Genomic DNA, 13,712 nt, shown 5'->3' on the forward strand with positions numbered 1-13,712 from the left:
CTTCCGCCCTGTGGGCTATCATCAGATCCGTTTCGGGTTCCATTATGAACTCTTCAATGTTCTTTATTTCTCAGATTTGATTTTTGTTACTCCTTTAGCTACTTGAGTCTTCTGGATTATACAGTATTTTTCTTAAATAAGATTGAACTGCGGCCTACTGTAGACCCGTTCACGCCATACTGCCCAGCAACATTAGCATCTTCTGCCCACTCTCCACCTTTGCTATTATACTTTCACCTTTTGAAAAGAACAACAGATGCAAAACTTAATGAGTGCCTACCCGACAGTATCACGAATACATAAAAGAATTATTTTGTCAGAAAAATAAAAGGCTGTAATTATTGATACAAGGGAGAGTGTTTGAAGGAATACTATCCGATCGGTATATACCGGCTTGAGCGTTGATGTCGACGTTTCCCACACTTCGAAAAGTTTCGAATTGTTACTCGAAGACATGGGAAGACCAATCGGTATTCATTATTTTACATCGCTTCTTCTTGTGTTTGTTCTGTGAGGTGTTTGTTATCCGATCATGTGTTCATTGTCCGAACATAAAAATCTTTCGCGAAAGTGTTCATTATCCAATCTGTTCATTAACCAATCACCCACTGTATTTTCATTATAAAATATAACATCAATGTAATGTTGGTTTCATATACCTGTAAAACAACTTTTTCAAGAAGGAAAAAATTTCTGTTGTCATGTAATAAAAAGGAAATTTTGTTAACTTCAGCATTTATTTAAATGTGTAATGTCTGAGATACTATTACAATATATATTAAAATGATTTATTTTAAAATAATTTATTAAATAAATCATTTTTTATTACAGTATGCAATATTTTTAGCAATTTTGCTGCTATTAGAAATGACTGCTGGAATTTTGGGTTTTATTTTTAAAGATTGGGTAAGTATAATTTTATAATAATTGAAAAGTTTTACTTCATTAAAATTAAAATCATCATAATTATTTTCTGATATCAGTTATCATAATTTATTTATTGCTTATTTGAAAATTCAATTTTTGTAATTGAATAGTTTTTTTATTTATTAATGTTGTGGAAAGTTTTATTTAAAATCAATATCATGTATTGAGTTATATAAAATTTGAATAAAAGATTAAGTATTATTGAAAATGCTTTATTATAAATAAAGCATTTTTAATAATAATTAGACCAAAAAAGTAATTTACATTTCATGTTTATTTCATGATGATTATTTAGATTGCTGTATTATTTGAATGAATGTCAACTTTTTAACTAAATGTTATTTTGCAATTGCAAGCAATATATTTTATAATAATGAATTATTGAAACAAAAAGTCATTGTGTTTGTTAATAGCCTTTTTTTTTGATGTATCAAGGCAAGTTGGCAGCATTATAGCATCATGCTGTCTTATTCTCATTGTTTTCATGAATTACATTCATTACTTATTCTCAAAAATTCAATTCTTGGAAACTCTTTTGATTCTTGAAAATTCTCGACTCTTAAGAGTACGTGATTCCAACAAAGATTAATATTAACCTAGACCTTATATCTGTATACTCCCTTGTCATATGATCTTCATTCTTCTGACAAGATTCAAAATCATTCTTAGAATACAATTTGTTATGTTCTGCTATGATCTGCAAATGGAATCTTAATTTTATGTTGATGTCAGGTTAAGTTACTGCTGTTATAACCAAAATCCTCTTCTGTTTCTGCTTTGGACAGATTTCCATCTTACAATGAAATTTAATACAGAAAATTGCTCTGTTCAGAAGAACTTTTTCCATTTAAGCAGGTTTTTGTTTTATTTAGATTTCGTTTTAGACAGGTTTTATTATTGTTAATAATTTTACTTATTTCTAAAAGTTATATTATCTTAAAGTACATTTGTTGATTTATTGGAAGATTATCTTAAGTTTATTGAAATAATTATGTTATTTAATAATTTGAATTTAAAATAAATTTTATTTCGCAAAATATAATAAACATTTTTCTCTAATTTTAGATAAAATCTCAAGCAACTGGGGGATTTCAAGCATTTATTATCCATTACCGGGAAGATCCTGATCAACAAAATTTAATTGACTGGATACAAGAACAATGGGTAAGATTAAATATAAGGAAAAAGTAATAATAATAGAACTGTTACTCATAATTTGTAAAATACATTCTTAGTTGGAATGCTGTGGAATAGAAGGACCTAAAGATTGGGACATGAATATTTATTTCAACTGTTCTAGTATTGAAGTAGGAAGTCGAGAAGCTTGTGGTGTGCCATTTTCTTGTTGCAAACCACAACCCAATGTAAATCAAGTTTTTAATTTTAAATTTAAAACATTTTCAAACCATAAAGATGTATAAATTTTATAATATTTAATTAAATGAATCATATAAATTTATGTACCTTTTTTAATGTCTAGGAAATTATAAAAAACAAACAGTGTGGATATGATGTAAGAAAATCAGAATATGTAAGTATTTCCATAGTATCATTTGAACTTTTATAGTAATTTTTAAAATGAACAATTTTATAATTGTTTTGTTTTCTGTAATTTTCAATTATTTTGTTATAACTTAATACTTTCACAAATGAAAGAATATGTACTTACATCAGATTTTTGATGAACAATAAATTTAAAAATATTTTTTCTATGAATGTGTCTTTAGATAATTAGAAAGTGGATTAATTTTTTTATGAAACTATATAAAATAATATTTATAATACATTATGGTTCATTAGTTTATTTTTCAATGTTAAATCATTTAATTTAAATATTATAATATAGAAAGTCAATGAATATATATTATTTTATAGCAAGATGGTCATGTATAGTCAAAATAATTGTTCCAGTAGACATTAAAAACAATAAGGTTTCATTTTATTTTTTGTTATCTAATCTAGAGAATGATGTAAACGCATAAAATATGTTATATAGCATATTTTGAATAACATATTTTTGAAATAATGAGACATAGATAAGTAAAATATGGAACAAATATGGAAAATAAAACGAATGTAAAAAAGAATTTAATTTTTATATACAGTATATATAGGATGCTATGAAAGTTGAAATTAAGAAAAAGAAACAAAGAATTTATTATTTTTTTTTTAGAATAAAAAAAAACTTTTGATTCAGTGTTATGACTTTTATATTTTATAAAACATGCTTAGGTTAGGACAATGGCTTCCAAACTTTTTTACAAGACAATTCCTTTCATCTGAAAAAATTCTATACCTTCTTACAATTTTTGTAAAAGCATATTAAGTTGCATTTCTTAGATGCATTTTATTCTGATAAAACTTAAGATTTTCTTCTACAATTTTTTGATAGTGTACAATTATTTTATGAACAAAACAAAATCAAAATGGTGCACAGAGATAATAAGGATTTTTAAGTGAAATTAAATTAAGATATTTCATTAACATAATTATATTGTAAATTAATACAGAAGTTGCAAATGTTTCTAAATGCTATATTACAAGAAAAATATTGGATAAAATAAATCCACTATTTTTCATGCAAATACTTGCAGAAGTTGTATACTCAAAAATAAACAATAATAATAATTTCTTTGCATCCCCTAGATCAATGTTTTCCAACCTTCTTTTTTATCTCATGGCACACTTGAACCTATAATTAAATTTCTGCAGAAAAGATAATGCAATTTAAAGTTGTTTGTAAACATTCTATTGCCATATTACTTGCCACTTAACCTAATTCTTTTTGTCTATATTTTTGTAAATTAAATAAAGCAGTATTGTTGTTCCTTAAAATAGCAGCAGGTTACAATAATAATTATTTAAATTAATAATTTTCATTTACATAAGAAAAGCAATTAACATTAAGTCTNTCGGATAACGAACGTAACGGTATTTTGTGTCAAATTTTAGTTGTGTTAGGCACGTGCGAGTTAAGTATTGCTTTTCCGAGTGTTTGTACTATACTTCTTTTTTCAGTTTTGTGATTTATATATTTAATCAATATGGCATCCAAGAAAGAAAAAAGTCATAATGGCAATAGAAAACGACAACGCGCTATCGCATTTGAGAAATTTTTGATTAAAAGAATAAGACAATCAACTTTAGATCAATTTCTTGTTCCTTACGGAAAGAGTTTGTTAAGTTATGGCAACGCAACACTTGGGCGATTTTCCTAGGGGGAATGCCTTCTGGGAGGTGGTTTAAGGAAAACTGGCCCCTATTTAGGCGTTACAGACGTGGAGAAAACCCGGAAAACTCCATGTCAGCCCATCTGAGCGAGGTGCGAACCCATGAACGAACTCCCCGTGTTCAAGGTACGAAGACCACTTAGCCATTGGTGTTTTTTTTTTTTACCGAAAGAGACTTCGACTCGAAGAATCTTCCGATGAAGTGCTACCCGTTATTTTTTTTGGAGGGGATTCCCCTTCTAAGCATTAAGGTTCGTATATCTCCACTTTTCTGCCACCAACTACAACAAACGAAGGTATGTACTGTACAGTGCTATTTTATTAAACAAAGTTTACATGTTTGTTGCTGTAATGATAGATACTATGTTTTTTTTCATTTTCATCAAAGAAAATTACTGTATATTACAAATTAAATCACAAAAATTTCGGAGACTAGAACGGATTAATTGCATTTGCATTAATTTTTATGGGAAAAGTTGCTTCGGTTAACGAACAATTCAGTTAACGAATGGAGTCGCGGAACAGATTAAGTTCGTTAACCGGGGTTCCACTGTATTTGTTTACTAAATAATAAAATCTGTAGTGATAATGACAATGAATAGTTAATTATAACTCTGAGTGTAATTTTGTTTGCTTTATTGACAGCAAAATTTATTATGTAATTTATTATGAAGTGTTTTGAATAGACTTGTCAAAAAATTAATCAAAATAAATTATAATTTTTTTGACAAAACAAAGAATTGACATAAAGTTTGTTATGTGACTTGAAGATTATATCCAGGATTTGTGAATACTTTAGTCTGTTTATAATGAAGTGCAAAATGAATAACAGAAGGAGAGTCCAAACCTAAAAAATGCACGAAGAGCCCAGTTAAGCATGAGTTGTGTATGAGTTATCTGAATCAGATGCAAGTGAATCATGAATTTATTCATGATGGTCAAATAGTATTTTGAAGATGTCCATATTCATATACTTGAAAAATTAATAAAAAAATTCAGGATGGTTATAATTAAACTGAGAGTACTCAAAAGTGATAGAGAAGAATCTACTGGACAGATCATAGTGAAAATTGGTGGTTACCTGAATAAAAACATAGGAAAGAGAATTTGCAAATAAAAAAGAATTAGTTAATTTTCATGCCACTAGGTAGTGTTGGTTTGCTAAAACATGTTACAGCATGATAATTTCTGATACTAAAAATTTTCTCATCAAGTATGATGAAATATTTTTTATGAGAAAGTAGAGATTAAAGAATTGGGAAGAGCTTCAAGTCAAGCTTGATGTTGTGGTGCTTTTCGGGGCAGCCCTTGACAAAGCCATTCTTACTTTATGTTGCTCAAGTTGGACTTCATGGTCTTCAGGAGTCTCAGTTGTTCTTTTAGATCTAGAATTTACCTGACCAATTATACTCTTATGCTTTCCCCTAGGCATTTTTTTTTCCTGACAAAATGTCTTTTTAATTCCATGTTGATAAAACAAAGATGAACTGTGTGTATGTTAGGCTAATTAGATGAGCGATAACACTTTCTAATAATGGGCTAATTAGATTTGTTACTTCTGATTTGATGATAGAATATCACGTGGTTACTGACATCACTACAACATAAGTGTGATTACCAATTTGAAATCAATAAAACATTTATTCTACAGCTAATACTTTTGCAAAATAAGTAGTCTATACTTTCCTTCAGAACATAAAACAAATATAACCAAAATTTCATCTGTTATTCCAGCTTTGCAGGAAAGAAATAGCCTAGCCTGCATAACTTTCATGCATGATAGACAACCACCTTAGACTGCATGTAGAGATGTATAGCACTGCAATTATTGTGTACCGTATTTGGTGAAGACATTTTCTTGAACATTTTCTAATGCTTGACCATCATGCACTTACGGCCTAAACCTGTGAAATTTTTTATTATAAGGGTTATTTGAAAAGCCAAGTTTATAAAGGTAATGTTCAATAACTTACTGTGTTATCTTTGCCTTCAGTTCAGAATGTTTGTCATTCCAAGTCATGCTTCAAATAACTATGGACAATGCCATATTATGTTTCCAGCCCATTTTGCATACTAATAGTTTACATATTGAAAATCTTGATTTGTAAAATAAAGGTTGTTCATTCAACTTCATATCTTTTTATTTTAGTGCCCCAAATACTGTCAATTTAATTATAAACACTCTGTATATGAAGTGTGCAATGCCATAACATTGTAAATTCTAAAAAACAAACTTTTCAGAAGAGATAAAAACACTTTTTCTAGCAAACTTTAATCAAATGCTAGAAAAATTATTTTAACGATTTACACTTAGGTATAAAACATTGTGTTTAATTTCAAACACCTAAGTATAATAGTAAGGAAACAAAAAATTTAAAAACAGAGGCATAACATAAATACCAAAATTGTGCAAGTGCATAAGGTTGTAAATGCCAAAAACATGCAGTCATAAAATGCATTCTACAGCTGAGAAACGGTTTTGAATACCATAAACTTACAATTAAATTATTAAACACAATTCATGAAACATTCAAACTCAATTTTAATGTTAAAAACTGACAATATTCTACTGGTGACTGCTTCCTGTTTTCACCACTGTTGGGTCCAATCCACAGTTTTGGTGCTTGGAGTTGGACTTCAATCTTTATCATTTTTGTATCATTGGACATATCTTTTTTGGTTACTTCAGCTCTATGGTGATGTAATTCATGCTCTATTTTCACTGACATCTCACCAGCTTTTATTTGTACATCAAGGTGGTCACAAGTTGAACAAGTTTCTATCTGAGGTCTTTGAAAAGATAGATTGAACTTGGTCAGGAAAATTTCATTGTACCATTGTCAAATAACTGTGGCTTTGCTCCCAGAGTACTGCTGACAACATTTCTCAAGGAAGGCTTTATACATTCTGCTAACATTGAGATCAGGTGATAAGTAGATAAGTACATTTTATCTATACTTTTGGCTTGAGCATAGTAACTTTCTTCACTTGAAAAACTCCTAATGTGCTCAATTATTTTTCTGTCCATAACTGCTTTTCAATACATTTGTGTTGGCCTCCTCTTTGATAGATAGTATCCATTTTTTCCTTCAAAATCTTTTCTCCAATCAACTGAATCCTTCTTGCAGTAACTCCAAATGTATTACACAAAGTCTTAAGGCAAACTCTTACTTCACTTCCATCGGGAAGAAGCAAATGATAACTGAAAGAGTGTTGCCTTTTATTTTCAGAAGGATGGTAGTACTTCCCATATTGTCTCCTTTTTATCATCTGTGGATGAACAAGTCTTTGAAGATAACTCTGCTGCTTATTGTAGTCAGCCAGTTCATAAAATTGTTGGAACAGTTCCTAACAGTAATCCAACCTTACATTTTTGCAAGTGAAGTCACACTTGCTCATCACTTTTAACATAAACAAAAAATTTAACAAACTTGTAAGAAACACATCTACAAGTTGTACAGTACACCCACACATAGACACAATGATCCATATTATCTATCCATATCTTGTAAATCTCAAGTCTGAGGCAATATTTTTGAAGTATTAAGTCTTTTACTTACCTCTGTTGGTGGATTCTTTCTCAGGTTAACTTTCTGTGATATGGGGGAAATGTATTCTAAGCCACTATTTTTTTTTGTTTCTTTCAAATGTTCTTTTTCCACTTTTCTACAAATTTCCTTTTTCCTGTAGGTATTTCATACTTCAAGAAATTAATTTCAATTTTACAATAAAATGGTAAAAAAACTACATTACAAATTCTCTGAAATAACAAAATGATGTAAATATAAGCAGTGACATTTTTGTATCAAAAGTCACATGACTTGCACTTTGGTGATTAAAACATTATGGCTTGCACATAAATTCAACTTTAAAACACAGCCACTTAAAGTGCCACTATCACTATAATATTTTTTTTTTTTTTTTTTTNCTTATGCAAAAACACTAATGATTTAAATTTGTAGTATCTTATAATCAACATAGCTTGATAATAATAATAAGTGCAGAGCCCAAACAGTTAGGAGTGGAAAGTTGAAATTTGATACACAGTTAGGATACATCATTAGAACGAATGTACACTAAGGAATGTTCTGAAATTTCCCCTGTGGAGGAGAGGGAGAGGGTTAAGGATTATCCTGAATTCAGATTTTACTATACTGTTTTAAATGCAGTTTTTTGTGGAAAATTGAACATGTTTTTAGACCCATCTTAAAATTCTCTAATTAGTCTCTGAAGAGGATGAACCTAAATATTTATTTTTATTTCACCATTCATGATATCAAAGTTAAGTTTTGTAATTTTGCTATTATGTAGTTGTGTAGTTATTTCACTTGGGGGTTTGTGGTCAGGTTTTTGCTATGAGAAGGGGTCTGTGGGTAATAAGTTTGGGAAGCATTGATTTAGAGCATTATCACCAATGACAGCAACACCCATTTATAGGGAAGCTAGGATAAGGAAGACGAAAAATTGCACAATCAGTTCTCGTTAAAGAAAGCCAAGCAAAAGGCACAAAATAATAATGAAAATTTCAATGCTCTAAAATCTATGGGGAAAATATGAGACAACATGTATGCATGCTTACTTGAATAAAAAAAAATATTGAATGATGGTGTTTGCACTTAAAAATTGTGATGTTTTGTATGGGGATTTTTCCAATTTTTGAACCATGTTAGAGTGAAACTATGTTGTAGGAATGTATAAAGGATAGCTGGATAAGAAACTTAACTTTTAAAATGAATAATTAGTAATGACCAATAGAGTATAAAAAATTTTGTTTAATATAAAAAAATGGAAATGCTGAAAAACATATCTTTTAAAAAAATACATGTTTAACATATAGTCAACAGCAACAACTTTTCACCCTCTAGCAAACAATATATGAAAATCAAACTTTATTTATTTGCATCTAATCAGGAAGAGTTAAGATAGTTGGCCAATTACAGAAATAAAGTCTAGACCTAAGCCAAAGTTTAGAGCTGCTGCTATCCTAGTTTAAACAATGGCTTTTGACAAGAACAAGAATGGATAATTACCTGCCCGAAAGCAAGGAGGCCTAGAGGTGGTAAGTTTGACTTAAACTAGACCACTGTTTGGGATGGACAATGTTTTTAAGTGTTCTTGCCAAAATCATAAAATTTATGATGCAAATTTTCTCAGTGCCAACCAAAATTTATGGAAGTTATTATTTGGCGTCTTTTAAGTATAAAGAGAACTTTTTCAAATAAATTGATAATCTACATATACACACTTTGGAACCTGATAAATTATTTACAAAACACAAAAAAATATATAAAAAAAGATATTGGATATTTCTTTTTTTCAGTTTTATGCTGGTGGATATCAGACAGTAGAATTAATCCTCTTTTTCAGAAGAAAACATACCTCACCGAGATTCTTGGTGTTCTTCATTCAAGGGTTCTTAGCATTCTTCTATCGTCAGATCCATTTTGGGTTCCATTATGAACTCTTCGATGTTCTTTATTTCTCAGATTTGATTTTTGTTACTCCTTTAGCTACTTGAGTCTTCTGGATTATACAGTATTTTTCTTAAATAAGATTGAACTGCGGCCTACTGTAGACCCGTTCACGCCATACTGCCCAGCAACATTAGCATCTTCTGCCCACTCTCCACCTTTGCTATTATACTTTCACCTTTTGAAAAGAACAACAGATGCAAAACTTAATGAGTGCCTACCCGACAGTATCACGAATACATAAAAGAATTATTTTGTCAGAAAAATAAAAGGCTGTAATTATTGATACAAGGGAGAGTGTTTGAAGGAATACTATCCGATCGGTATATACCGGCTTGAGCGTTGATGTCGACGTTTCCCACACTTCGAAAAGTTTCGAATTGTTACTCGAAGACATGGGAAGACCAATCGGTATTCATTATTTTACATCGCTTCTTCTTGTGTTTGTTCTGTGAGGTGTTTGTTATCCGATCATGTGTTCATTGTCCGAACATAAAAATCTTTCGCGAAAGTGTTCATTATCCAATCTGTTCATTAACCAATCACCCACTGTATTTTCATTATAAAATATAACATCAATGTAATGTTGGTTTCATATACCTGTAAAACAACTTTTTCAAGAAGGAAAAAATTTCTGTTGTCATGTAATAAAAAGGAAATTTTGTTAACTTCAGCATTTATTTAAATGTGTAATGTCTGAGATACTATTACAATATATATTAAAATGATTTATTTTAAAATAATTTATTAAATAAATCATTTTTTATTACAGTATGCAATATTTTTAGCAATTTTGCTGCTATTAGAAATGACTNTAATGAATTAAATTTGTAGTATCTTATAATCAACATAGCTTGATAATAATAATAAGTGCAGAGCCCAAACAGTTAGGAGTGGAAAGTTGAAATTTGATACACAGTTAGGATACATCATTAGAACGAATGTACACTAAGGAACGTTCTGAAATTTCCCCTGTGGAGGAGAGGGAGAGGGTTAAGGATTATCCTGAATTCAGATTTTACTATACTGTTTTAAATGCGGTTTTTTGTGGAAAATTGAACATGTTTTTAGACCCATCTAAAAATTCTCTAATTAGTCTCGGAAGAGGGTGAACCTAATTCTTGCACCTGGTAAAAACGAGTAAGATCAGCTATAATCTAATAATCTTAATTTTCGCTATTGTTACTTTTTGCCTGAACAATGCCAGGCTCATCTGCGAGTTTTTAAATAAAAGTCATTTCAGAATCATTTTCATCATAGAAATAAAAAGCATTTTAGAATGCTGCTTCTTATTTAATTAACATACTAAATATTTTTTAAAAATTTAATATCAAATTATATTTATCATTATTGCACAATGAAGCATATTCAATAGACAGTCCTAATAGATCCATCTTTATTCTGCCCATTTAATAGCTCACAAAGGTGTAGAAAGAACCAAGAATGTAGTGTCATTTCAACACTAAGAATCACAAGGAAATCATTTGCAGATATCTATATACATGATCTTGCATATATGCAGATTTTTTTGAATAGATAAAGATGTCCATGACAGTGGGAATAGCAGAATAAAGAAAGATGTAAAGTAAAGCCTGGTATCTATTGAGTATGCTTCATTGTGTAATAAGAATAAATATAGATAAAAGACACTGTTTCAAATTGGAAGAAAATCAAATTATATATCATGCCCACTTTGTGTTTTCTTCAACTTGATAAAATTATTAAAGGTAATGATTTTATATATGATATAATTTTTCAACATTATTACACATCAGTATAATAATGTTGAAAATACACATAATCAAGGATGGATACAAAAGGAGTGTCTCTAAGGTCTTTTTCTTTACTGCTAACAGGAGTTTATTTCTTTAAATAATGTTTATATTTTAATATTTTTTAGCATTTTGTTTTTAAATTTTGTTACATGCTTATGTTTAAATTTTTGTACTTTAAGTTATAGTGCTTTAATAATTACACATGCTTTATTTATTACATGAATTAAAAGTTGCTTCTCTTTAAGATTTACTCAAGATGCATATAGTCTATGTAGAAAGTATTTCCATTCTTACATAAAATTGTTGCTCTTATTTATTTATTAACTATCACAGATCATCTTACAAATAAATGGCTGTTTAAAAACAGTTGAAAATGTTTTTATTAAACATATTTATTGCTGGATAGTTAAAGGTTTATTTTATTTTATATTATTTATTCATTCCAGTATAAGTTCTTGTTTTTATTTATTTACTTACAAATAAATCTGCTATGCTGCATAGGCATGATAGCTCTGTAGCAAAGATGATAATGGAACTAAAAGGATTGCTTGACTAATTGAGTGATGCTTTATGCTTCATAAATCTTAAATTAAATGTAGAAAATTTACAGATTACATAAGATAGAAAACTTAGTGCAAACAGACTTTGTAACTAAGCAAGATAAACATTAAGAAGATTGATATCAGAGTTTTATATAAAAATTTTTTAGGGTAAATGACCTTTCTGTCCATAATTAAAGAAAGAAAAATTCTGTCTTAATTTTGAACTGCAAAAATTGATTGCAAGTGATACATGAAATAAAAATACTTTAATCTATTGCATATTAAAATTGTTTAAAAATGAATAAGAATATTTAATAAATATATTATGTAATTTTATTTTTAGTCTGTGGATAAGTCTGCAGTCATATATGAGAAAGGATGTTTAAGGGCTGGAGAAGAATGGATAGAAGCTAATTTAGTACCTGTTGCAGGTGTAGCTGTGGCAGTAGCTGTTTTACAAGTATGTAACTGTAATTAAGAAACAATCCTAAAATAATATTTTATGCTTGTTCATATTATGCTTGTAATAATATATTTATATATTAATATAATATATTTTATTATATTAATTTAATTAATTATAACAACATTTTATGCTTATAAATTTAAATTATTTCTTTACAGATTTTAGGCATTTGTTTTGCTCAGAATCTGAGAGCTGATATATTTGCACAGAAAGCAAAATGGCAATGACATTTACTTTCCCAGAGAGTTTGAAATATTCAAACTCCAAATATTGACTGTAAAATACACAATGCCAGTAAGAGTTAATTTTTATCAACAATAACAACTATGGGAACAATGCCATACACAGAATGAATAATAATTTCAATCTGTGTTCCCCTTGTAAAATATCTTCAAAACACAACTAGTCTCACTTGCTGTCTTTCATAATCATTTATTACCAAATATGAGATTATCTCATTGTCGGTATTAATTTTAAAATGAAACATATAAAAACAACAATAATGATTCTTAAAAATAATAGCCAATTAGGTTAAAAGCATTTTTAGGTATTTTTAAATTATTCTTATATTATCATGTACATTTAATATTCTTTTTTATATATAAAGAATCATAATTATAGAATAATTTTTTTTAATTATATACATAACTATTGTAGATAAATTGTTTACTATAAATAGAAAAAATGAATTAATATACATTTTATGATTTTATTTTATATATACAATATATACAAATATATATAATGTAAAAAATAATAAATCAAGCAATAGTAGAAGTAAATTTTACATTTTATGTTAAAATTTTTACTGATTGTGAGTAGTGTACATGTATTTTACAAGTGTGAATCTTTAAACATGTATGAAATCTTGTATGTGTTATGTACATTTCATCAATTTACTGTAATTTTTCAGTATTGATTTAAAAGTTCCTATGTTAATTTTTAACATTGCAGCTTTAATTTATTATTTTTTAAATATGTAATATACAACTGCCTCCTTTTTTGTTTAAATGTCTTTCCATAGCATTTTGTTGCAAAATATCAAACTATTATATATTAAATAAAAGTCATTCTGAAAAATTTAAAATATATATACAATGAGAATTTTTTAAATAAAATATTTGTATGTAAAAGAAATTAAATACTCATCTAAATTATGGATCTGAAGTAAAATTCGTTTTTGTTTATTATGTATTTTTTCAATTAATAGGAATTACATAATGTTCTATAGGAATTTTTTGTGTCTTTTGAACATTACACAATATGTATAACATTTTTAATGTTTAAAAAAAAAATATATA

The 13,712-nt window shown here is 28.3% G+C and overlaps 1 protein-coding gene across 1 annotated transcript in view; it reads left to right on the top strand.

Moving 5' to 3' along the window:
- Positions 1-12,980, top strand: part of LOC111634373 (tetraspanin-5-like) — a 24,847-nt gene extending 11,867 nt beyond the window's left edge. The window contains exons 3-8 of the mRNA XM_023379139.1: positions 832-906; positions 1,993-2,091; positions 2,163-2,291; positions 2,408-2,458; positions 12,289-12,405; positions 12,570-12,980. Coding sequence (XP_023234907.1) covers positions 832-906; positions 1,993-2,091; positions 2,163-2,291; positions 2,408-2,458; positions 12,289-12,405; positions 12,570-12,638 — 540 coding nt within the window. The 3' untranslated portion in view covers positions 12,639-12,980. The remainder of the gene's footprint in view (positions 1-831; positions 907-1,992; positions 2,092-2,162; positions 2,292-2,407; positions 2,459-12,288; positions 12,406-12,569) is intronic.
- Positions 12,981-13,712: the final 732 nt, after the last annotated feature.

The sequence above is a fragment of the Centruroides sculpturatus genome, unplaced genomic scaffold (assembly GCF_000671375.1).
Source record: "Centruroides sculpturatus isolate CEXI.00-Female unplaced genomic scaffold, Cexi_2.0 scaffold945, whole genome shotgun sequence".
Lineage (NCBI taxonomy): Eukaryota > Metazoa > Arthropoda > Arachnida > Scorpiones > Buthidae > Centruroides > Centruroides sculpturatus.